Source organism: Rhineura floridana, chromosome 6, assembly GCF_030035675.1.
Source record: "Rhineura floridana isolate rRhiFlo1 chromosome 6, rRhiFlo1.hap2, whole genome shotgun sequence".
NCBI classification, from domain to species: domain Eukaryota; kingdom Metazoa; phylum Chordata; class Lepidosauria; order Squamata; family Rhineuridae; genus Rhineura; species Rhineura floridana.
Genome location: NC_084485.1, coordinates 118,311,942 through 118,338,140, shown reverse-complemented (window position 1 = coordinate 118,338,140; position 26,199 = coordinate 118,311,942). Strand labels below are relative to the sequence as shown.

General features: G+C 38.6%; 2 protein-coding genes across 6 annotated transcripts in view; one reads left to right on the top strand and one right to left on the bottom strand.

The window, feature by feature from the left end:
• The window catches only part of GTF2B (general transcription factor IIB), a 38,188-nt gene extending 24,131 nt beyond the window's left edge, over nucleotides 1–14,057 (top strand). The window contains exons 3-7 of the mRNA XM_061633588.1: nucleotides 4,351–4,484; nucleotides 9,631–9,777; nucleotides 9,914–10,043; nucleotides 11,784–12,065; nucleotides 13,510–14,057. Of these exons, the coding sequence (XP_061489572.1) occupies nucleotides 4,351–4,484; nucleotides 9,631–9,777; nucleotides 9,914–10,043; nucleotides 11,784–12,065; nucleotides 13,510–13,643 (827 nt within the window). The 3' untranslated portion in view covers nucleotides 13,644–14,057. The remainder of the gene's footprint in view (nucleotides 1–4,350; nucleotides 4,485–9,630; nucleotides 9,778–9,913; nucleotides 10,044–11,783; nucleotides 12,066–13,509) is intronic.
• A 465-nt stretch (nucleotides 14,058–14,522) lies between these two features.
• The window catches only part of PKN2 (protein kinase N2), a 71,120-nt gene continuing 59,443 nt past the window's right edge, over nucleotides 14,523–26,199 (bottom strand). For 4 of the 5 annotated variants that reach the window (XM_061633584.1, XM_061633586.1, XM_061633582.1 and 1 more), the window contains 11 exons: nucleotides 25,941–26,070; nucleotides 24,696–24,853; nucleotides 24,528–24,603; nucleotides 24,206–24,297; nucleotides 22,756–22,932; nucleotides 21,287–21,349; nucleotides 20,941–21,017; nucleotides 18,417–18,559; nucleotides 18,132–18,239; nucleotides 17,094–17,174; nucleotides 14,523–17,015 (listed from right to left, as the gene is read on the bottom strand). In XM_061633584.1, the coding sequence (XP_061489568.1) occupies nucleotides 16,812–17,015; nucleotides 17,094–17,174; nucleotides 18,132–18,239; nucleotides 18,417–18,559; nucleotides 20,941–21,017; nucleotides 21,287–21,349; nucleotides 22,756–22,932; nucleotides 24,206–24,297; nucleotides 24,528–24,603; nucleotides 24,696–24,853; nucleotides 25,941–26,070 (1,309 nt within the window). In that variant the 3' untranslated portion in view covers nucleotides 14,523–16,811. The remainder of the gene's footprint in view (nucleotides 17,016–17,093; nucleotides 17,175–18,131; nucleotides 18,240–18,416; nucleotides 18,560–20,940; nucleotides 21,018–21,286; nucleotides 21,350–22,755; nucleotides 22,933–24,205; nucleotides 24,298–24,527; nucleotides 24,604–24,695; nucleotides 24,854–25,940; nucleotides 26,071–26,199) is intronic. The other variant, XM_061633583.1, reaches the window with a different exon arrangement.

Sequence of the window (26,199 nt, the reverse complement as noted above, 5' to 3'; positions counted from 1 at the left end):
AAACTTCGGTCAAAATCTACATTATAATTTCTATTTCTTTATTTTAGCCTTCTTTTAATGCATTTATATTGTTGTAATAAAGTGACAGTCAAGCTTCAGCATACTGTGCCATGTCAAACCAATTAAAATGATTTCTTGATATTAGCTAAGTAAAGGAGAGTTGTGCAACTGGTGGCCTATGCATTTAAAGCTGGAAGATCAACCAATTACAAAAGTGAATAGAATGATTTAAGCTTGTACTTTAAGTGTATGAGGAAGTAACTGTGTGTTTTTACCTTGCTGCATAATTCAAGGACCTGATTTCTAGTATGGTGCATTTGAAGTTAGATTTATATTTTCTTATAATAGGACATTTCACTCAATGACCTGATGAACCTCCACACTAAACACATTTTCTGGCATGATCTAGTTAACTTTGTAGGTGATACCCTTATTTAGATAGAATGTATACCTCCTGTTATATTTGTGGGTGGTGTTCAATGAAATAATTGAGGTAGCTCAAGGATTAACACTAGTGGAATGGGATTTCCATGCTTTCCTACCCCCTTGTGCACCCTGTGTCCCCAGATCTGCTTTGGGGGGTTGTGGGAACTCCCAGAACAGATTTAGGCTGGAGGAGAGGGGGGAGAACATTTTGTTGTTGTTGTTATATGCCTTCAAGTCGATTATGACTTATGGTGACCCTGTGACTCTTTTGGATACGCAACGAAAAATCCTGGCATTAACAGAACGTTCACCTTAGCTGTGTGTTGACTACAACCCTATGTTTTTATTTTTTGCTAGAATTGTACAGGACATTATCTTTACTGTGATGATAAAAAACTGAACCAATAGTGTGCTGGCTTAAATATATTTGGCATATTACACTGTATTTGTATTGTTTTCTGTTTAACTTGTTCTGTTGGCATCTCATGGATACGATTTTTTTTGCTAAAGGTGGCAGTGACAAAGCACTCTTGTCATTAAAGCAGGAATGGCGCATAATTCACAAGAGGGCAGATCCCTCTTGTGAGCCATATAGGTCATTCCCACTTGTGTGGAAAAAATATTACATCATTGCTGTGCTCAGTGTTCTATTTATACAACACCAGAATTTCAAGTACATTTTGCTTTTTTTAGATACAGGAAACAGTAACTGGAGTTTGTCTTGAGGTTACTGCTAGGCCTTAGAAGGACAATGCTTAATCAAACATTTACATAGAGGCCAGGAGCCAGAAGAGGAGTGTGCTGTTTCCTAATTTCAGTTTGCAAGGGGACAATAGGACAGTGGAAATAATGGCTTCCTGCCTTTATTGCCACACATGGTATGTTCCCTCCTTAAAAAGATAATCGTCCTTCTTATTGATCTTTTTATAAAAAATATTTTGTTCCACAGACACATAAGAGCAAAGAAAAACATTTCAAATATGCCCCACATTCCTATCCCATTGATCCCCTTTTACAACTCCATATTTGTCATTATGTTCCTGCTACATATTCAAAATAGTTCCCTCTTGAAAAATATGGTCATTTAATTTATGTTCTTAAATACTTATAGCAGTTACTCCTTTGAATCTTTATGCTGAAGCTTAAGTTGAGCACTTCCGTACTAGATTTTACACACTTTGGGGGATGAAATTCTCTCTATGCTAATTGTCTAAATATTCTCATCTGGCTCTAATGTGCAGCTTCTCAAGACAAGGATTGATTGATTGATTGGTTGATTTTATTTATATTCTGTTTTTCCACAGTGAGCTGTGCCCAAAGTAGCTTACAACAAACATTCAAAATATCAAAATATCAAACATTGAGGAAGGGGAAAGAAGTCAGTTTACAAAACAACCAATGCATTCAAAAAGGACAAAAACAAACAATTTAGCAAACATTCAGTATTACAAAAGAAATAATCTAGACTTTAAAACATAAGTACAAAGCAAAAAGGATGGGCTCATTCATAAGAATTGCCACCTTAAGCCATTAGCAGGAGATACTCCTTTGCTACCGTCATATTGCTTAGTATAGTATAGTCAATCTGATACCACAGTGTTCAGAGATTATAAAGTAATATATAGTTCATCTCCCCAAGGACACTAAGAACCAGCATGATTAGTTCTAGTTGTTAATTGTTCCTCCAGAGTCTCATTTTCTAGGGGAAACCCTTTCTGAGTAATAATTTAGAAAATAAGTGCTGCTTCATAAAGCCAGTTGTTTTGGCACACTTACTGTTATGAAATCACAACTGTATCTGGATTCTTTTCTAATGAGTGGTTATTTCCTTTTGCTCCAGTCTTGACAACAAGCCAACAGCTGAATATCTGAGCACATTTCATTAGCAGCAAATCAGTCTTCACAGTTTATGCTAAGTAGATATTTTTGATATACTGGGAATTTGTTGTGCAGCCAGAACATCTTCTCCACTTGGATATACAGTTTCTTGATTTAAATACTTTTTAGGAAGGAAGAATTTTACTTTGAAGCTCAGCTTGACTTGAAGATCTTAAGCTTCGCTTTTAAAATTTCAGAATCTTTATAGTAACAAAATGAGGTATAACCCTATCCACACCAGAAACCTCCTTATATAGCAGAGTACTTAAAAATGGAGTCTTAGCTTAGATGAGTTTTGCTAAGTGAAAAACTGCATTTGAATGGTTCAGAACTTCTAGAAACATCTTCATATGCTGTCAACTGCTTCAAGAATTTAGTTGACAGTTTGTTAAAAGGCAGGCTTAATTTAAATGTATTTTCTCATTAACGAAATCCTGAAATTCATTTTTGAAATATTGAAAGATACATAGGCTAACCTAATAATTTATTAAACAAAGCTACCACTAATTGATAAATAAAAGGCCAATAATTATTTTTTTCATATGACAGCTAGTATATCCCCCCAAAATAAGCAGCACACCCTTTTTCTTTGGGTCACTTTTGGAGGATGATGCCTCAGCTCATACAGCCCTTTCTTTCTTCCCTTTGTCCCAGGCTGCTTTTAAACCATAGTCTCTCATTTTGTCTCGGCTGGGAAACTTTGGGTACTAGATTTGGAACAGCCAGGATTTTAGGCCATAGCTTGAAGCTTTAGCAGAACATCTTTGTTTGTTCTGAAGTTTCTAACCATAGTTAGAAATGGGAGTCTGTGGTGAATACGAGGCTTTATTTGTGGCTTGGTTGAAGGGAGGAGCAAAAAGATTCTAGGCACAGGCAAAAGAGTCATGCATATCTTGGCATAGTGGAGGTATGATTGCTCAAACACTGTCAGTATTTCTCAAGCGTGTTGTTCGTGACTACAGAGAAAAGGTTGAAGATGTGAAGGCAGAAAATCAGACCAATGGATAAACATATGAGGTCCAAATTAATTGTTTTTCAAGGTTCTCACGTTGAGCCATTCCACAAAGTGTTTTGTTTTTCAAGATCTGACACTTCAATTTGTGAGTAAGAATATTGTTACAATACAGAGCAGTATGTTCACTGCTTGTACTTGAGCATCTGCTAGGTTTGTAAAAATGTTATGCCAACTTTATTGGTTCTGTGCAAGTCAAATATGCAAGTTAGCTATAGTGTTACTGGTCATGGTATTTTTGAGGTGTCCCTAAATACTGAATTAAGTTGCCTTCTTTGAGAAGCTGCTAGATATGGTGTCCCAAACACAGGATTTCATATCAGCCTTAATTTGCAAGCTACAGTTGATGTCAGTTTCATGTGTGCATGAAGTTGTATGAGCCTGCTATAATACATAGAGATGTAGCCTCCACATCCCTTGTGTTGCCTCTAGTCTACTGAGCCCAGTAATGAATAACAGAGTAATAAGAAAAAGCAGGCAATAATGTAGGTCTGACTTTAGGCAAAGAGACCTTTGTTCTTTTATCTGGAAGTGCAACAATACTTTGTCTCGGCCAGCTGTGGTGCCTGTACCACAGGCCTGTTGCTCATGTTCTAGCCCAGGGGTAGCCAATATGATGCCCTCCAAATGATGATCTACTCCGACTCCCATCAGCCCTGGATGGTATGGTTTCGGGACAAGGGATGATGGGAGTTGTAGACCAGCAACATTTGGAGGGTGCTCTTGTTCTAGCCAGTCAGATGGTAATCACTTGCTGAAAGCATCTTTTGAGTGAGAGCTGGTTTCACTGTGAACTCTTGGAGGTACTTTTGTTAATTTCCATACGTACTTGTCATCTACAAAGTGTCATCAGGATTGCTAGCCCAGAGATTTGTTCAGACAAATTCTCCTTCACATTTCCTAATGTGTAAATGTTTATATGGTGTCTAAATGTTGGTTGCAGTTCTCAGTGAAATGATTGTGACTGCAGTGGTTTTTAATCCTCTGAGGCTTTTCAAAAAAGAAATTATAATAAAAGCTTTTTGCATATTCAGGTGACAGAGTCATAGATGTAGGGTCAGAATGGCGAACGTTCAGCAATGACAAAGCAACCAAAGACCCTTCTCGAGTTGGAGATACCCAGAATCCTCTCCTGAGTGATGGTGATCTGACTACAATGATTGGCAAGGTAATTTAGAGTTTAAATCGTAAAAGGCATTAATGCACAAAAACATGAAGATTCTACAGAAATTTGAATTTTGCTCTTAAAATGGCAATGCAATGTTGGGCATAAACAAGCTGTGCATAACAGTTGTTTCATGCTAGTAATTCCTTGGTATTCTCTGCTTCTTCAGTATAGTTTCAGGTCTAGGTGACATAATGGATTAGGCTTCCTTGTTAGGATTGTGGGCCTGTACTGGGAAAAAGGGCCTGTTTCTAAATGAGCAAATCAGAATTGTCTCCCTCCCCGGCAAAAAAAGAAAAGGAAAAGACATAGGGTAATACTCTATTCACATGAGAACTTACACATTCTCTACCTTCCTCACTATTCCTTTTTTAACATCGGAAGTACAACTTGCTTTTGCTTTCTCATCTGCTGCCTCTTTAGGATGCCCAAAGGCCCTCTGAACTACTTAAAAACAGATCTGAGCAAATGCGTGCTTGTCATGCATGTTCATACAACTACCAAAAGCTGATGCTTCCCACAACCCCATATGAAATAGTTATCAGTGCTGTGTAGACCCAAGTGCACATCAACTTTATCTTGTCTGAACTTACGAAGTTGTACCAACTGTGAGGGGAAAAGAAAGGGGAAATATTTACCAGGCCTAAGTGTGTTCTATATTGCTGAGATGTTTGTCATTACTATTTTCAGTGTTGGTGACTAGTTTTCCTTTCAGGATCACAAGTTGTTTCCAGGTTCCATAACTGGAAGAAGTGTTATGATCAGAGACAGTATATAAAAATAGCCTAATTGATTATACGTTAGTCTGCATAATGCGTGTGTCATTTTATGTTCATTTTCATTTTTCCCTTAGCTGTCTCGAGCAAGATTCCCTGCCTTTTCATACAAGAATTGATTATTGACCAGGTTGGGAGTGATTTGCTGTTAAAATGCTGTCAGGTTAACTAGTGCTCCTAGATGTCAGAATTTTATGGATGTGCTTCTTCCGTTCAAAGATAGCCTTCAGTGTTTCTATGAGAATGATTTTTCATTCTTGATAAAATGTGGATGCCTTTGCCCAAGGGGATATGGACTGAAGATCGTGACACACACTGGTTAGTCAGTCCTCAGTTGACTGCCTACATGACTATGGTCAATATTCCATGAAGCTAGAAATGCCTCAACCTTTTCAGCTGTATCATAGGATTATCTGATAGGGAAGATGAGCATGGTAGCTATACACAGATTTCATTCTTGTCCAGTGAAGAAAGGCAGTCAAGAAAGGATTAACTCCAGTGTTGTGTCCTGGGTTAAATCTTTTGATATGAGAAGGCGAGGACCATAAATTAGTTCTTGCTTCCTAAAAGGAAAGCAAGACTTTTGCACAGTTTATGTTGCACAAGTAATTTATTCTCTCTTATCCTTGTGTTGGGAAGGTGCTGAAGAAGCCTTACCTCAGGGTAGCCAGCTTGGTAATATGGGCCATGAAGAACATATTGGAAAATGAGTTTTTTAACAGAGCTTCTAATTGCAAGAGTTATGCTTAGCTGGCCAAGCTGACAGTACAGGAAACCTGATAACCATAATCTGCTAAGCAGGGCTGACGTTCCTGCAGACAGAAGGGATCCTAGACAGCAAAGAATGTCACCAGTTTGGCAAGGGGTCAGGGCCCCCCATCTTTTCCCATAGGAGGAGGAAAAGCCCTGATGCCAGGAGCAACAGAATCAAAAGCCCCCATGATAAAGGGCTGCCATCCATCTGTTTTTCACTCTGGCCATATGAGAATTGAAGATGCGTGCCTAGTATCTAGCTGCAGATGCACAAAATCCGGAAACGTTTGGAGAAGGGAGCAGATTGGTTAGGGTGGTATTTTCTCCTCTGCCTGTAGTCTTCTTCTGCTGTGACTTAATGCACCTCTTGTAGGACTCCTGCTTGTTGGGCTGTTTGCCTCTGCTCATGAGATTGCAGTGGATTCAGTAGGGCAATCTTTTCCTCTTTGCACCCTGTTCCTGCTATCTCTGCAAGTGCGCCCTGTCAATCATATTTAGAGTTTGGTTCTGGACTGGAAAGAAAAGTGATGTCCATGATAGTCACAACTGAAAACTCATACATAAAGATAAGTAGCGGAAGCTACTGTTGGAAAATATGGAGTTGACCAGATCTTTGCAAGATTCTGCAGAGCATGTATTTTACATAGTGGACAACAATTGGACAAATAGGCAAAATAGTCTTTATGCTGATATAATAGAGGCAGTCATTTTGTCAACATCCTTCCCTGTGCCCAGTCCACTCCCTCCTTTGTTCCTTCAGGGTCCAGCAGACACAGAGGAAGTTGGGGGCTGAGGGTTTTGTTTTGTTGTGCAGCCTGTCTCCCCCTCCTCCTTCCCCCTTTCCCTTTCTCCCCTCTCTTCCTCTGCAGGCTCACTTGGGGAGAAGAATATGTGAGCCAGAAGTGGGGGGAAAATATTTAAGTATTTGCCCATCATGTCCTCTACTTTCTCCCTGCTTTTTGCAACTTGGCCACAGCATCCCTTGATCATTGTCTCACCTACTTGCTTACTCATCTCTCTTGCATGTGAACTTGGCCACCACTGTGAAGGCAGACAAGTACAAATATCCTGTGTGTGAATTTATTTATGGACATAATGTGTTGAATTGTGTAACTTGGTACTGGATTATTTTTATTAAAATACAGTGTATATTGAAAATTAGAATTATTAGGAAATTAGAAATTAGAAATTAGAGCGGGAGACTGCAGATTCCATTTGTGGAGGACAGAAAACCAGGAATTCAGGGGTATCTGGGAAGAAGAAAGCTAGAACAGAAAGGAATTTCTGAAAGAGGAAATTCCCTCTTCATCCCTATCTGTGCTCCACCCCTTCTGTTGCTGACTCAGAACTTCTATTTAGGTCACTTCCCTCTGCTATTGACCTAACCCCGTGGCCTCAGACAGGAAGGAGAGTAGAACTTCCTACCTTATCTAATCCTTTTTCTTTCCAACATTCTCTCTGCACTCCTACCTTTCCATCTTTTGCACCATCCTGCTATATGTGAGTTGGTGGTAGAATCTATGAATGGTACAGTATTCAGTGCTAGTCCTGTTCAGAGCAGACCCATTGAAAGCTTATGTGCATAGCATGAGTGTTCCTTTTCCAAGGTGCGGAAATGTTTATGTGATGGTAGAAATCTGCTTTATGTATGCTGAAGAGTGAGCTGAAAATTGTTTATGGCAGAGAACTTTGGTCTTGCTTGTCTGAAGTTCTCTCCAAGCAGTCGCTTGCTTGCTTTATTTTGTTTGGTTTCATTTTGCTTTCTTTTAATAAAAAGTGTCTCTAGCAGGTTTTGTTGATTCAGCACAACATGCAGCTCTGTTTCCTTCCACACCTGAGAGTAAGTCTCTTTGATAAGAGCTTACTTCTGAGTAGACATGTATTGGATTGCAGCCTTAGTTGTTGATTATTGGAGGATTCCGGTCTGCTCCGTGCAGGCTTCTCTGAGGTTGTTCTTTTGTGCTTAACCATGTCAGTTGCTGCATTATTTCAGAGTCCCCTAGAGATCTTTTTCATTCATACTTGTTTAATTATTATTTTTTCTCAGTTCACTAATTGTCCCTTTTTAAAAAAAAGTGTGGGTTAAGTTCTGTTTTTTAAGAATTCCACAGATTCCAAAAATAATGTCACATCTCAGTGGGAGTGAGGGGTGGTGGAGCCACTTTGGGCCTCTTGATATCAGATCTGCAGCCCCTTCTTTCCGAGGTGCACAGGAAAGGGGGGGTTCACTTCTTCCTGCGGACTTCTTACCACCAAGACATGAGGGAAATTCACAAGTCCATTTTTTCCTTTTAGAAGCAAATACCCTGCTCAGCACTATAAACACCACTATAGAAACTTTCATTTTTGTTTTTTCATAGCTGCTGCATCTGTGTGTTCATTAAATTAAATTTGAATCAAATTGTGCAGGCTTCTGTGAAACCACTTGCCCACATTGAGTCTCTCCCACCGCCACATCTTTCCCAGCAACCGGAGGAGCAGCAAGGTGCCTTTTCTACTTTCTGTAAAAGCCCAACACAAAGGCAGAGACAAATCTGCCCCTGAAAACTTGCTTGAGGGAAATGGTGTTTCCTTTCCTGCCCTGGGAATTCCACAAAAGGGCCTTGCTGCCATCTGTAAAAGCTCATCACAAGGGTAATGAAAATATCCACCCTTCTCTTGAGTGTCCTACACATTCCATGGGAGTTTAGTCAGTCCCTGGGTGACCACAAATCATGGCTGATGATTAAGTCATGCCAAAAGTTGTGGGCCCCTAAAAATATGTTACTCTTTTGGATTACCCTTTGGTTCTAGCTAAATGTTCAAAATTGTCTGATCCGTTGAATGTTTACATAAATTTATATTTGACTAACATTTACAATATATTTCATTCATTTAGAATTTAGTATCAGTTTTGCAAGACTTAACTTGCTTTTTTTGGCCAAAACTTTTTTTAAAATCCTTGAGTAGTACGTCACTAATATTCGCTAGTCAGCTGACTAAGGGTTGTATCCAGTGTTAGTAATATTCCTAGTAGATCCATTGAAACAAATGGACATGACTAACTTTGGTCTGTTAATTTCAGTGGGTAAATAAAATGTCTAAATAAAATGTAGGTAGATACAACCCCAACCAGTTGCTTTTTTGAGGGGTTAAATAATTAACCCACTTGGAGCTGAGATGCCTGGAGTTACCTTCCAGCTCAGCTTGTTCCTACCTGGAAGTATTGCTGAACCTGCTTGAGGCTCATATGGGACTTCCCATGTGAGCAACCGTGATTTCCCTTCCCCATGAGATGATGAAGTTGGAGAGAGGGTGGCCTTTGAGGCATGATTCAAAGAAGGATGGTTGAATCACACTAAAACTTATGTTACAAATGTACTTTTTATCTAGAGAGTGGAATAGTTCATTATTGTCACGTTAAATTCTGTCTGTAGTCCACATGGAAACAGGAAAAACAGTGATGCCACCTGAAGGCGGTTGCATTGTGTTGTGTTTCTAATCACTTCATTGCTAGGAACTTATAATGGGTTTTCCTTACTGAAGACTGAACCAGCCCTCTCCCCCTCCCCCATTCTTAATATGTATATATAGTGTGAATCTAAGTGATCTCTAATAGTTTGTAAACCCTTCATCTGCAGGGCACAGGTGCAGCCAGTTTTGATGAATTTGGGAATTCAAAGTACCAAAACCGGAGGACTATGAGCAGTTCTGACCGTGCAATGATGAATGCTTTTAAAGAAATCGCTAGCATGGCAGACAGAATCAACCTTCCCCGAAATATAGTTGTAAGTTCATGCCTCTTTCTCTCAAATTGTTCTGGCGTTTACTTAGTTAGCATAATATAATGAGCACATGAATTTTTGATATTATTGCTAATTAAATGGCCTGGAGTTAATTAAATTTTGTCTGCTTGCTTTGAAGGATCGAACAAATAATTTATTCAAGCAAGTATACGAGCAGAAGAGCCTGAAGGGAAGAAGTAACGATGCCATTGCCTCCGCTTGTCTCTACATCGCCTGCAGACAAGAAGGTGTTCCTAGAACATTTAAAGGTAAGCATTCAGTTGCGTGTGCTTCAGCTGCTATTATCCAAAGTAAGTTGGACTTGTGCAAACCACCACCTTGTTCTTCAGTATGCAAGAGCAGTAAAGCAAAGCCTGTAATTCCCAGAAGTGGGCATCGTGTTTTGTATCTTATTCCGCCTTTTTCTGATGTCAGTTTAGGAGTTAAAATGATGATGATGTAAACTGCTCAGGAGGGTGACATTTGGATGATTACTGGCTATATAAAAAAGCTGCTCTGTGACATGGATGAAGAGTACTGAGATAATCATGTGATCAGGACTGTTCAGTACAAGACAACACAATTCTACTGTGAAGAAAAGCTAAAAAAGAATTTGTAGAATAAATGATGCATATACAATTTTCTGGCACTTCCCCTGCTGATTATAAGGCTGTTTTTGAGCAGATGTCTGTTTTGTTTTGGGGTTTGTGCATGTGTGTGCGAGATGGCTGGGTATAGGAATGGGTCATCCTCTTTTCCTGCTGTGTCACTGAGCCCAGTCAAAGAGTGACATTAGCTAGAAACTCGTCTAAGAGCCACATAATTGTTGGCTGTCTGTGTGGTAGCTGTAACTGCACGGAGGAGCAACTGAGTATAACATCTGTGCTGCATGGAAGCCTGCAGTTATCACACACCTCTTTCCCTGATTGTTTTTGGAACAAGTTGCAAGACGTGTGTGAGGGTCAACGCTTTGCATGTGCCATGTCCTTGCAGGACTGCCTCTCCAAACAATTAACAGCTGCCATGCAGAATGTTGATTCTATATGGTTCCCATTCTTTCTACCCAAGATTGAATTGGCCCACAAATTTAAAGTGAGAAAGACAAACAGGTTAGGATTATGTTGAATATAATTAGCATTGTATCCTAATAAACATTAATGATATGATTGAAATGTTTAAACATATGAAGCAAAACAACAGATTGATTCTATTGTGCTCATCGTTCTAGCGAAACTAGCATATTGTGGGGTTTTTATATTCCAACAAAAACAAAAAATATTAGCTAATGCTTAGAGTAAGGGGACTGGAAGGTTCATGAAAGGACAGATGTATGCAAATAAGTGTTTTATTTCCCTGCTGTTCAAAACCTGCAGTCGTTCCCTTTATTGGCAATCTTTACTTTCTTCTTCCCTCCCCCCATGGCTGAGGACTAACTGTGGCTTGCTCTTAAAATATTGTTAATTTCTGCATTCCCTGCACATTGTGCTAAAGCCCTAACTAAATCACTGTACAGTAAGGCCCCTCTTTTCGGCGTTCCCCGCACTCCAGCTGATTGCGCCAGAGGAGGAGAAGATCAGCTGTTGCATGCTAGAGTTGATCTTATCCTCTGGTGTGATCAGCGGGTTAGGTTCTAGACCCCTGCATTACAGCTGATCCGCTTTTTGGTGGTTTTCACTTTCTGGCACGGGTCTGGAACCTAACCTGCCGTATGAGTGGGGCCCTACTGTATTAAATTAAAACCTATGCTGTGGCTCTTAGATCAACAACTGAACCTTGGACTGATGATCATTCCTCAGAACATAATTCCTTAGTGACTTTGAATGGATGTTTTCTCTTAAAAGTGGATACCAGTTTTGCTGGCTACATAGACTGAATTACATACTGTGCTTGTGAAAATTTTTAATTGAAGGTAAAGCTTTAATTGGTGGCAGGGAGAGGGACTGAGAGCATTGTCTATAGTCATTGAAACTTGTTTAATGTAAATATTTTGGGTGGGTTTTTTGTTTTAGAAATATGTGCTGTCTCCAGAATTTCCAAAAAAGAAATAGGGCGGTGTTTTAAGCTAATTTTGAAAGCTTTGGAAACGAGTGTGGATTTGATCACGACTGGCGATTTCATGTCCAGGTTTTGTTCAAACCTGGGTCTTCCTAAGCAAGTCCAGATGGCAGCAACACACATTGCACGTAAAGCTGTGGAATTAGACTTGGTTCCTGGGAGGAGTCCCATCTCGGTTGCAGCTGCAGCTATTTATATGGCATCGCAAGCTTCTGCAGAGAAGAGGACCCAGAAAGGTAACATTTTTTCTCTTAAAGGCTAGCATTGTTCACTTGGAAGTCATTTCTTTGGAAAGAACAGGAGTTGGCATTGATGCAGAAAGCACTATGAAGATCCTGCTTTTGTTGTCTTGGTTTGAAATGTGCAAGTGGTTCAGTAGTTAGCCATGACAAGTTGAATATTTGCCAGGCTCGGGAGGCAGTGTGATGTTGTAGTTAGCATTGAATTGAGGACTGGTGAGAACCAGGTTCAAATCTCCATCCAGCCTTAAAACTTGTGGGTAATGTTGGCCTGGTCACTGTATCTCAAGACTAATCTACCTCACAGGATAAAATGCCTGGGAGTGGGGAAGAGCCCCCTGGAAGAAAGACAGGATATAAATAGTTATGCATGCTGAGTTTTTCTGAAACATTCAGAACATACATGTGGCCATGCAGAGTTAGGAACATATCTTGTTATGTGGTCTAAATTAAATGTAATCTTCTTTAAAGTCTGGTGTTGCCCCCATTAGTAAGGTGTTTGGTTCCATCTAGGAAGGTTGCTCTTAGTACATCATTTATAGATGGTAAGGATGAAAATACACATTGTGGACTGATCCAGTTCTAACCAAGTGGCCAAAGGCCAAAGCTCTTCAGATCCTGGATGTGAAGATCCTTCTTATCTGGGCCTGGAACAACACTGCTAATCAGCCAAAGGGTCTCAAAACAGGCTAACAATAATTGAAGTGCTTTTCTTAAAATCAGTAAGATAACAAAACAGGCATCAAGTCTGTCCATCCAGCAGGTCCAACCAGTCAACCAAAACCCTTCCTGAGCCAGGAATGTTTTGACCTGCTACCTAAATATGCCTGTTGAGTTGGCCACATGAACCTCTTCAGGAAAGCAAGCCACTGCTAAAGGCAGTGGGAACCTAGAGCAAAACCCTGTTTGATGAACTCCAACCCTAGCGGAGGATGGGGGTGGAATGTGCACCTTCAGGTATTCAGGATGCAGCTTGTTTTAAAGACGGAGAACCCCGTTGTTGTACTCCAACTCCCATCAGCTTTAGCCAGCATGGCAAATTATCAGCGATTATGGAATTGTAATCCAATTAAGGCTGGAGGACCGTAGGTTGCCCACCCTTGGTTTAAGGCCTTAAAGGTTAACACCAGCACTTTAAATTGGATCCAGAACTAACTGGTAATGAATGACAGTGGCAAAACACAGTTGCAGCATGAGGTCTGATTGGCTGCCCCAACAAAATAATCTTCTCACTTTTTCTGTTGTGGCACTATATCGCTGCTGGGCAGCTTTGAGATTTCTTGAAAGCAGCCTTTTTAAAGGTGTTGTGTTTTTTTTTTACACTTTCTAAAGCTGAGCACTAGAAACAGTATTGGAGAAGCTATGTGTTGTCTTTTGGAAACACTTCAGCCTTGTAACGATACTTGTCAGTTTAACTTGTCTGTCTCGTGTTTTGTTTCAGAAATTGGAGATATTGCTGGTGTAGCTGATGTTACAATCAGACAGTCATACAGGCTGATTTATCCACGGGCTCCAGATCTTTTCCCAGCAGATTTCAAATTTGACACCCCAGTGGACAAACTGCCACAGCTGTGAATTTCCAAGGCTACTTCTATATCCCTTTTTTTTTTTTTTTACTTAAAAGAGATGCATAAAAGCAGTACTATTGAGCCTTCAAGTTGCGGAACTGATTAAACTATGTGAAGAAGCCTAACTGAGGAGTCAGAGCACACATTCCAGGTGTAAACAAGATAATTTTGTGGCATTTTTATGTATATATTAGTGAAAGTAACTATTTAACAACCATTAATTTCCTATTGTACGTACTTAGATTTCTTTCATAGAGATCTAGAATTTTGGAAAATACTTCAAATTCTAATTCCTGAATAAACTGTTTTCCAAAAACATTTACTGTTCTGCAAGTTTCACTGTGTGTGTCTTTGTTTTTAAATAAATATCAGATTGGAGAACACATTTCTTGAAATTCTTCCATTCCTGTTCAAGCATTTATATTGTTTCCTGACAATTATTATTTTGGTTAAATGCGAGGCATATTTTGGGAAGCTTTAACCCAGAGAGAATGCACAACTGATTTGATTTCTTCTGTTGCTACTTGGACTTATTTATTGACTGTATTGTAACATGTCAACCCTTAGTTTACTTCAGCTTCTGCATTAGTATCTGCACAGGTAAGTAAAGCTGGAATTTAATCAGAATTAAACTAAATCAGAGTCCCAACGCTTGAGAACCTTTTAAGGAACCATTTTCAGATAGCCCATTTTTCATTTGGGTATGTGAAAAAGGAACAAGATTTCAAGCAAAGAATATATCCCCCAATCCCCAGTATAACCATTAAAGGATTGTGTATATATAGTTGTGTGTGTTGTTTTGATGAACTCTGGTACCCAAGCTGAGTTACTTGCACAAATGTTTAAAAACTAGTCTTTTACCCACCCTGAAAGAATTAAAAAAAAGTTCTGAACACATCATTTTTATCTAAAGATCAAAAACAAGATTATAAGATTCAAATCAGTAAATCATGTTTTCATATACAAATTTCACTATTTAAACTTTAATTTGATAGTTAACTGCAAGACAGTTTGTATATGACATTAAAGGCACATTTCAATTTAATGCATAGTGTACCATTCTAAAATAACCTAATTTCTTTACAAAGTGCTTCAGCAGCCACATACAAGTATAGCAAAATATATTTACAATCTAGAGTTTAAAAATCTTAATTTGCCTACATATTTTAAAAAACTAGATAACATTAGTGCTTTCTTTCAGCTTAACTGTGTGAACATACCCTGCCTCTAATTTTTTTTAGAAATTTACTTATGATTACAAAACATTTCTGTACAGGATGTACTTACAAAAAGTTATTTCTGTAGGACTTTAAATTTGAAGCACCCTTTTGGGACCCAGCAGCCTGTAGCTCTAATTTGGGAGTAAAAAGGACTAGCTGACTGTACCTCAGGTGTGTAGTGTTTTAATTATGATATAGCTATTTGAAATGGAAAAGAAATAGCAAATTAGCATCCTGAAAACATGCTAAATGATGCTACTTGCTTTTTTAAATAACAATCTCAGGTTAGACATATTCATGATTTTGGTTTTTCTTTAGTCTCCTGCCATTGCCCCTTGTGGACAGCCTTATACGTACATTATTCTAGTGACGCATTAGACCTTGTATTCTTGTGTGCTTTGCCGTTCAGGCCATGAAGACAACACCTTGGTGTTGCACTGCTCTCACTCAAAGTCAACATGGTTAAATGATTGCTATTTATCTCTTATGGAATGAGGTGCCAGAAAGAGCAGCAAGTCTGTGTGGATTTAAACCTCACACAACATATTTTTGATCTTGGGCTAGCTGGGTATGAGCCTGATGACAAACTAATGTTAATAAGCTAAGGGAAGTGGAATGTTATTTTCCACAAACAGACTTAATATTTGGAAAGAACTACGTAAGTCTGAAAGGAGCACACACAGTATCTGGTCAAAGAAATTTTAGCTTTTCAAGATACAGCATAGTGTTAAGAGGCTTAAAATTTACACGGTTTATCAAAAATATTTATACATTCTCTTAAAACATATTGCTTTAACCCTTATTCTCAGTAACTGCCAATGAAGGTTCTGGAATTCAGTGGCCTTAAAATGTATACAAGTATGTTTTTCCCCGTTAAATCTAGATTGAATAATACATTCACATAGCCACTGGACAATACTAAAGGAAGTGGTAAAGTTAATTTGTATGTTTGAAACAAAAATATACTATAACTTCCAAATATACATGTATACTGCATGTATACATTAAAGATCCTCATTCTTTGAAGATGATATGGCAACACCAAATTAGCAAATGTAAGATGAATGAGATCTCTAGGTACACTGATTTGATAAAATAGTTACTAATGAAGTTACTGTGAGAAAGACAGAATTCAAAAGTACAGAACAATGATTGCATCTGGGGAAATGCATACATTAGAAATATTCCTGGTTAAGACTGAAGAGACATTCTTATTACATTCTTCATATCTGCTGGTTATATCTGAACAGTGTTGAAACAGGTTAAAAGGCAAAAATTGTTTGGCAAGTGACTTTGGTAAACTTTTTAGGACCGGTCCTCTTTTTTTAAAAAGATGGAAGCACTTACACTGTTATCACATAGGTAAGGCTTTTACACATTTCCCCCCTAATAAATACCATAGAAAGTTTACAAAACAAGGTATCAGTTCTTAATCCTCATTATTTTTAGAACTCAAGTCAACAGTGTGCTTAACAGTCTTTAGGTCTACATGTTTTTGGAGATTATAATAATTTTCATTTTTAAGGACAGACCCTTTTGCTTCTTCCAATAAAAGCTGGGCAGATGGTTTATCAGTCTAGCTCAGTATCTGGTTGCTGTCCTGCTTAAGGCAGCTATTTTTGCAATGTTTTCTGCTGCAGAAGAGTAAAGATACAGTACAAGTACAACTGTGCTCATATGAGAGTGGAACACAACCTGTACCCACAAGTTCAGCTTAAAGAGCTGCACAGAATTGCTTTCCAGTGCTCAAGATTTTTTTTAAAAAAAGGTATACAAAAACGAGGCCACACCTCATGTGTATTAAAAACAGTACTTTTGAAAATCTTCATGTGATTTAAAAATCAGAAGCTACAGGCAGCACAGAGACCAATCCAACAGCTGGTATTCTTCTTGGGGGAGGGGGAGAATGCTGTTCTGATGAGCCAGTCTGCTAGGATTTCACAGTGTCTACAGGATTAACACCAATCAGCAATGTAGTCAAAGTCTCTGAACATGTCCTGCTGATCTTCCGAAAGTATCCTAGGCTCCCGGGGTGGAGTGAGAATAGGCGCTTCTGAGGTAAATTCATCATCAAAATTGCTGACATCTTCTCTTCCTCTTATGACTGGTACAAAAGGAGGCTTCAGTTTCTTGGCAAGCAATGCATTCCAAGTGATCAACTGTAAAAGAGAACACCTTGTTAAGTTTCCTGCTTCTGGCTGCTCCTAGATTGCATCCATACTTCAGCTGGCACTCACCCGGAAAAAATGATGCTTTTTGACATCTTCAGCATCTTTCTCACCAGCACCGAGGCGTCGCTCTGGATTTCTTCTCAGAAGCTGAAACAGCATCAAGGACTTAGTCAGTGGCCCACTTGAGAATTAAGTTCCTGTAATGATTTTCTGAACCATGAGTTCTTAGAAAAGAATTATGTAAATATGAAGAATGATTTTTAAAACACATCAGATTCCTAATTAGATTTGTAGGACAGCAAATAGTACTGGAAACTTTAGAAAAGAAAGTGAAATGGTTGCTTTTATTTACATTAGTTAACAAGGATTCACAAATTTAAAATTCCTGCTAGCTTGCTAAAGCTCAATGAATGGTATCTAAGTTATACTCAAGAGCAAGACTGAAACTTGTTTTGTCAAAAGAGAGAGAGAAAACTTCAGTTCTATGTTTTCCATGTGCCAGAATTTAGTTTCTTTATCCAGCCTAACAAACTACTCTCTCCTGCTGCAAATTAAAAGAATTGTTGCTGCTCCTTTGCCTATCTCCGAGGACAATTCCCAAGAACATCTTCAGCTGTTGCTCGCCTGTATACTTACTTCTTATTTAGCAGTGCTTGGTTTCTCAGATGCACCAGTAAAAAATAATCTCGACTCACCAGTAGTACCAGTCCTACTAATGAGTAAAGCTGAGGACTCTAATTTGTGGCCCTCCAGATGCTGATGGACAACATCCACCATCTGTAACCACTAGCAATGGTGACTGGGGCTGATGCGAGTTGTAGTCCAACAAATCTGGAGGACCATAGGTTAGTCAGCCATGGAGTAAAGGCCATACTTGCAGTATTTCTATCCGGCAATCATGGGACGTATTTCAGGAGAGGCCATGAAATTACTAATAACAGCAAGCCATACTTTCATTTGAGACCTAAATAGCTTTTGACATTAAATGAATTTGAGAAATGTAAATCAAAAATAAAAACACAGACTTAAGAACTCTTTGCTCTCCCTTACTCATGTAGTTATGGATTAAACAAATCATTAAGTACACATTAAAGATAATCTCACCCTTCTCATGACTGAGATGGCTTCTGTAGAAAGGAACCGAGGATATCTTACTTCATCATTTACAATACTGTCAAAAACCTCTTCTTCATCATCTCCTGGGAAGGGAGACTGGGGGTTGGGGAGGAATCACGAGTATGAATAATTTCCAGAAACTGAATTTCAATTCATATGTTTTCTTAAACTAATTATTCAAATTTAACCAAATAAGCAGCAAAAAGATAAAGGACTAATTCAAAAGTGTCCTAGGTCCATCAGCTCTTTCCAAATGTATTTTGTGAAGCTTACCTCGCCAACCAGCATTTCATAGATGAGCACACCAAGACCCCACCAATCTACAGCTCTTGTATAGGATGTTTCTGTCAACACTTCTGGAGCAAGGAATTCTGGAGTGCCACAGAATGTACTTGTTCTATCACCAAATCCCATTCCTGCAACAATGACACAAATTTTAAAACTAAACATGACTCTCTTTCACCTCTCCATTTTTAAAGAAATAACTGGTTCTTACACAGCAAGATGATTATAAAAACTATGGAATGATATGAACAATTAATGATGTTGATAACTTCAAAATGCAAAACACTGGCTAATAATGTATAGCCAAGACTTCCCCTATCCATACGTTTTTGCCTATTCTGTCAACCCCATCTAAACTCTGAAAGTTGAATTAGGATGGGCACCTTTTTGTTGCAAAATAGGGCAACTTTTTCCAACACCAAATGTGATGTTCAGCCATTTATTTACAACTGGTTCCATAGCGGTGTTGTTTTAAAACAAAACAAAAGATGAACTTGCAGATATCTGAATTCACTACAACTGCAATCCTATACTCACTTGACAGTAAGTCCTATTGAACTCAACAGGGGCCTACTCCTGGATAGGCATGTGTAGGTTTGCACTGTAAAGCATTTACAGAATATGTGTATTTTCTTATTCAACGCTGTAACATGAGAAAAGTGCTAGACATTTCATTTTCCCTCTAAAATAAGCTAATTATGAAATGTGACTTTCCAGATTTTTTTAAAAAAAGATTCCACTCTTAAGCACAGTGAAAGTGAGGTATTCAGCAACCTTAAAAAACCCCTAACAGCTTAATGCCATTTACATATGCTAGACAGAATTTTTGCCAGTGGCAACAACTTATTTAGAAGGGTGTGATGTGAATTCTATGCCAAATTTTAAAAAGAGCAAAAGCAAGCAGGTATTTAAGAACTTGATTGCCAATAAGGAAGTATGTTGACTACACAAAGGGCATGCATTTTTTCCCCTAGACATTCCTTGTAGTTTCATTTGTAAAACTATTTTGTTTGTAGGTAGAAAGAATCTGAATTTAAAAGTAGTAGGAATAAAACATGTCTATACTTAGTTGTACATCTTCAACTTTCTCTATGGGAAGCAGCACTCATTACATTTTGTACTCTGGTACTAGCACTCAAAACACATGCGCCATCAAGCGTGAAGAACATGCATGTAAAATTTCTTACATTTTTCCATAAAGTATTTGGAAACATGGGTCCAATCCTCCCTAGTACCTGCTTCCAAATGTTTTAAAAAGATGTCCCAGGTTTTCATATGATGGGTTGTGCATTTTCTACACACTTTGAAGTATTCTTAGCTAAGTATAAAACATAGCCACTCTTTGATGTTATAAGACATAGTCTTGGAATAAAGGGAGTGTTACCACTCCTGCAAAGTGGCATGTTTAAGTCAGATTTCCTCCAATAGCCTCCACAGCTGCAGCCCCATGGCCTCACAGTGTGGTCCTCAGAAGTATTTTTTGTAAGGGAGAGGAAAAGAAGGTTGCAAAAGTAAGGAGGGGGAAGTTCCTATCTGAAGTGAAACAACACTTATCATTCTTAAGATCCAAATGTTGCACACGTGGCTGAAACTACCAGAGAAGCCATTATTTTCCTTCTGTCAGGCCACAAATGCATTTGTCACAGACACCCTTGTAACTCCTCCTCTTCCCTGCTCTGGTAATTATCCCTTCCCACCTCCCTGATTCAAATGACATTATGTATGAGAGTAAGACTTCAGCCTATGAAAACTGATGCCACAAAAGTGTTGATTTTTAAGTTAGCATGCCAAGCAACAGCTTCTTCAAAGCATCAGCATTTTTTACTTTTGCAATAAAATTTTGGAAATTACAATAGGTAACTTATAAGCCAATCCTACATGTGTCAACTGAGATGTAAGTTCCACTGAGTTTCAGTGGGACTTACTTCAAGGTAAATGTGCATAGGATTGCAGCCTTAGAGGTAAAAGTTCACATTTTGGAATTTTAACAAAAAGTTCCGAATGTTGCTCTGTGTAGGTGCAGAATTCATAGGTGGGACTGCACATGCCATGGCAAAGGGCCACTCTAAATCAATTAAATCAATCACAGATTTAATGTAGCCTGAATAAATAACTTCAGTCTGAATAAACAGATATTTTGAAAGTGCATATAAATATTATTACAGTATAATGGTGGGATTGTACTACACAGTTGGCTAGTGCAAAAATAAATAAATAGTTGGCTATCAAGTCCAGATATTCCTTTTATCCCACACTGACAAATCAGCAATCAGAATGGAGACGGCTAGAGCTTCCCTTCTGGCTCCTCAATCTTTGCAACATTCACTGAGAATTTAAAAACCTGGCAGGGAGTTGTTTTATGAAAAAAGTCTAACACATACCACTGTTCCCCTCCTACAGCAACGTGTGGGAGAGAGGATGGCTTGACAAAAGTGGGCTGCAAATGCCTGCCATCTCCATAAAAACACTAAGTGCTATTATGTCAATGAGAAACACTTTTTAAAAAGCTTACCTTCTTTGCAGAGACCAAAGTCAGCTATTTTCACAAAACCTTCTGTATCCAGCAACAAGTTATCTAGCTTTAAATCTCTACAAAAAGAAATTAAAAACAACTCATTTTGACCAAAACTAGAGACGAACTATAGAGGAAATGCTAACAGCAAAGATACAGCTCTCAAAATGCTTCTGTTTTTTGAATTTAAGGCATTTAGAAATAACATGTAGGTTTGAGCAAGCATTCAGTGACAAGATTTTCTGCCAGCAAAAAAGTTTTGTATTAATCTGATCATAGTACATAAGGCAATCAAGTGCAAGATAGAGAATGCAAAGCAAAACAGAAATCGAAATATTATACTTACCTATAAACTATTTTGTGCTCATGTAAATACTGCAGTCCGAGAACCACACATGCAGCATAAAATCTGTTTATAAAGAAATGTTGTCAGTTCTTACCTCTTTCATATTTTTTATACTCCTGCAAAGGATAACTGTCAAAAATGACTAGAATAACTTCAGAGCAATGTTTAATACCACAGAAGTATCCTTTGAGATTACCTTATTCTGAATATGGATGTATAAGGTTTTAATTAAAAAAGGGCCACATCTCATCATTATCTTTAATTTCTATCCCGCCCCCCCTCCCAAAAGGAGCCCATGGGACAAAACACTAAAACATCTGAAAATATCTCAAAAAGAAAACATCTTAAAAACATCTTTTTTAAAAAACAACTTTAAATACATCTTAAAAGGCAATTCCAAAACCATCACAGATTTGGATAAGGTCTCTACTCAAAAGGCTTGAAAGAGGAAGGTCTTCAGTAGGCACCAAGAAAATGAGAGAGATGGAGCATATCTAATTTTAAGGGGAGGGAATTCAAACGATTAGGTGCCACAACACTAAAGGTCTGCTTCCTATATTGTGCAGGACAGACCTCCTGATAAGATGGTATCTGCAGGAGGCCCTTACATGCAGAGCACAGTGATCAACTTGGTATATAAGGTATCCTGGTTCCAAGCTCTATATGGTTTTGTACACCAAAACCAGCACTTTGGCCCAGTAGTTAATGGGCAGCCAGTGAAATTCAGCAGCGGGGTAACATGTTGGCAATATCCTACCCCGCTGAGCAGTCGCCCCACTACATTTTGCACCAGCTGTAGCTTCTAGACCACCGAAAGGGCAGCCCCACAAAGAGCACATTACAGTAATCCAGCCTAGAGATTACCAGTGCATGGACAATGTGAGTAGAGTACATACTCTGTATGCAGAAGGCCCCAGGTTCAACATGTGGTTCTCCAGTTCACAAGGATAAGGTAGCAGGTGGTGGGAAAGAAATATCTCTGTCTGAGACCCAGTAGACCATAATGGGTTAAAAAAGGACAAATAGTCTGATCTGCAAGAATATAGGCAGATTCCTGTATTCCTCAAAAACCTCTAATACTGGCATCTCTGTCATGCAGCTCTGCCTGGTAGTCATCAGTGCACAAAAGCACCATGTACTGACACTACTATAGTAGCTTCCTGGATGAAATAGGTGTTAGGATGCTGCCTGTCAATTGAAAGTGCCATTATAGCAAATTATTACTATTTCAGTCAGATAGGGATGCAGGCTTCACAGTGGCATAAGTCCATTATGATGGCATACAAGCTAACTAGCGTTTCCTTTACATCAAGTTCTGTTTCAGAAGGTGGCTTCCCAACAACAGGGAATCAGCATTACATCTCACTAGCCCGGCAGAGTGTTCTCTCACACAGCAAGCATAAAAAACAACCTATTTACATCAAAACCTGAAAATACCCATTTTGTCAATATCAGGACTGAATACTTACACTGCTCTTGGTTCAGAAAAGACATCTGTATGTATATGCATCATGAGGTCTCCACCAGCTGCATACTCCATTACAAAGCACACATGATCTTTGGTTTGGAAACAAGCAAAGAGGTTCACCAGAAAGGGATGCCTTACGCTGTTCACAGTTTCAAAAATTCGCTTTTCACACATGAGGCTGAAAGCAGAAATGTTTTTGAAGAAGTTATAATGTTGCCTAAACTACTTTATCCTGAGTACACAGGTAAGAGCTCAAAGAGATACGTGCAAAGAAGCAAGTTGGAATGCGGTCATTGTAATTACAAGCGTCCATCAGAAGTATAGAACTTACTGCAGTTAATGACTGTGATCCACAGGTAGCAGCACATAGATCATCACGACTTTCTGAGTAATATGGAGTAAATGTCAACTTAGCTGCACTGAGGACTTGCTAGTGTATGATACAAATGTGATAAAATAGTTTTTTTTAAAAAAAGGCACAGCAGCTTAACAATGAATTGCAAACAACTTTTTACACACCTTTGTGCATTCACTAATGCACATATAGAAGGGGAAAAAGGCTGACAGACAGCCATAAAACTCAGTGACAGGCTGGGCACCATTTTTTATTGATCCAAGCACAGCTTACCTTGCATCATCATCCTACACTTACTTGTAATTCAGTTCTATTATACATGCTTCCGAGTTTGTGTGTTTCAGGATCAGGTTTCAAGTTCTGGCAGTTACAGCAGGCCATGATTAAGATCCAAAGAGCTGTACAACTAGTCTCACACGCCAAAGGGGCTTTGAGTCTGAGTTATGGAAACTGCTTTCGGGTTGTATCCAAAAGTATTGCTCAGCTGACAGTAAGGCTTCCATCAACAGAATGGGGAAGCTAGCAACTTACAATGATTACCACTCAGCCTTCACTTAAATCTGTTCCAGAGGATCGAGGGACCCGTCCAGAGGACATTTAGAGAACAGGGAAAATTGCTTCCCTTCCCAATGAATGGAATAGTCAGCTGAGCAGCACAGTTAGATATAACCCTTTGAAACCACAGGGAGTTTCAAAAGCAAACGTGGGATATGGCATAGCAGTCTGCTTTTTGAAGGGGATCAGTTCACATTCTTTTATTTGTTTCTAGTCATCAGATCATCACAAAACAAAAAGTTTAGCAGTATGAAAGTAACACCAATATAAGTTGTATACAATAGTAATATGACTATATACAATATAAACTTAAAATGCCACATTTCCCTGGCAGGTCACAACATGCCCCTTAAAAATAGTCCCTCTTAACAAATATTAAAATGAAATGAGTTTACACAAATCTGAATAAAATTACATGCAAATATCAAAAGGCCTACAGGTACAAAAAAGCCCTTGACCCCGCCCCCCCATTCATAGAAGTGGTCTGGGTCCATAAGTTTAAGGCACATTGAGATTTAATTGAACGTTCTTTCACACTGACCTGTCTACTTCATCACGAGCAACAATATCTCCTTTCTTTAAGGCTTTTATGGCAAACATTTCATTTGTATTTTTATATTCAGCCAACAGGACCTGAAACACAGGACAATATTCAATGAGCATGCTTTCCACTGTGTTTTAAGTTCTAAACTCGTAATTTTTGTGTGTATGTTAAATAACCTGTTTTAAAGCTGCTACAGATCAACAAGCATACTACTGAGCACACAATCCAATACAGCTGCAAAGGAAGTGGGCTAAGGGGGAGGAAGAAAAAAAAAAGATGTGAAAAGAGACAAAACTGTAGTCCTAGCTATCGAACACACCTTTCCAAAGTGTCCTCTACCCAATACAGCACAACATCGGAAGTCTTGTAAACTAAATTGAAATCTCTGCTGTATTCTGAAATACAAAAATTTAAAAAGTAAATGAGAATTTCTACTCAATATTGGGCTGGAATTATATATCATTTTTTAACATAAAAGATGGCTTACCTTCTGTCTTCAGGCTCTCGTATAGTATATTCTATATTAGAGTTTGAAATCTGAGTCTCACAAATAATTTCCGGCTGAAGTTTAGGGACAAAATTATTTCTGTCATTCTCAAAATCAAATGTATCTGCATCCTGTGAAATGTGTAGAAGAAAAAAAATCTGAAGATTTAAAAAAACAAAAGTTGCTAGAAATTGGAGAAGTATGCTCAGTCTAGAAGAGTAATGCTACAAAGTAGGTCTTAAATTTGGGATCATGGAAATCAGAATCTAAGATTGATTAAATGCCTTCTACAAGAGCCCTTGAGAGACAATTTAATAATATTTATTTTGCTAAGCTTCTTTCGTTGATTGCAATAGGCCTTGCGAAGTTTGTACAGAGGAACTTGGTCTAAGAACTGGTTTAGTACAGTCTACAAAGGTTACTAACCTACCAGCAATGTTGTTCACATAAATACAGTGGAAGAAAAAAAAAGACAACCCTTTCTCTGTGTGAAAGCTCACTTGCTTGGTCACCTGGAATCAATTCTTAGCAGCCAAGGACAACCTGCAATGTAGATATTTATAAATCTTGTTTAAGAATGCACTCATCTAGAAGTGCTTGAATAGGACTGTAAGATTCTTTATTAGCAGACAAGACTGCCTCTTTCTTTATTTCAACAACAACCCCAAGGCACTTGGCCAGGGACTTATGTGAAACTTGTTCAAAATGCCCTCTTTACAGAGAGGAAAGAAATGTGAAGGGCAGAACTTCTCAGTACTGGACCAAACAGTATGGATATCCATTTCCCACATATTTTCAGAAGCCTTAAAGTTTTATTGGTTTGGCAGGGTTTTTGGAACCTACAAGGGTTGTTGATAATTAAATAGCTCTTTGGGTAAGTTCAAACTTCAAATACTTCTTTAGATCCAGGTTAAGTATCTACTACCTCAAATGCTAGTATGACGCAAAAGGGTTTGTATTTAAAATGAGAGATAATGACCAGAACACTTTAACTATTATGCAAACTTGGTTGAGAAAACTGGATGTAGAGGCATCAGTGTGAGAATGCTTGGTATTACAAATCATTGCCATCCTGGGCTCCTTCCAGGAGGAAAGGCGGGATATAAATAAACATTTAAAATAAAAAAAAGTTTAACTAATCAAGAACACAATCCTAATGAACACATGCTATCTATAGATAACAGTTCTCACAGACCTAGAAACAATAATTTGTGTTAATGTTTTAAATCTAATTAGAAGTCTTGCCTGAGAGGGTACAGTTGGAGCATTTGGCTCAGGTGAAGGTTCGCTTATTTCTCCAAGAGAAGACGCACGTGGTGGAGTATGTGGGGGTTCAGGTTCAAGCTCAAATACCAATTTGGCTACAGGGGAGTCACTTAAAAGAAAGCAATTCACTTGGTGAGCATGGTGGCAATTTGAGGAAAGGAAAATATGCTAAACAGTAGTTTTCTGTTTTTAAAACCAGAAGCAGGTTTGCTCTAAGAGGAGGAAAAATCTTGTGTTC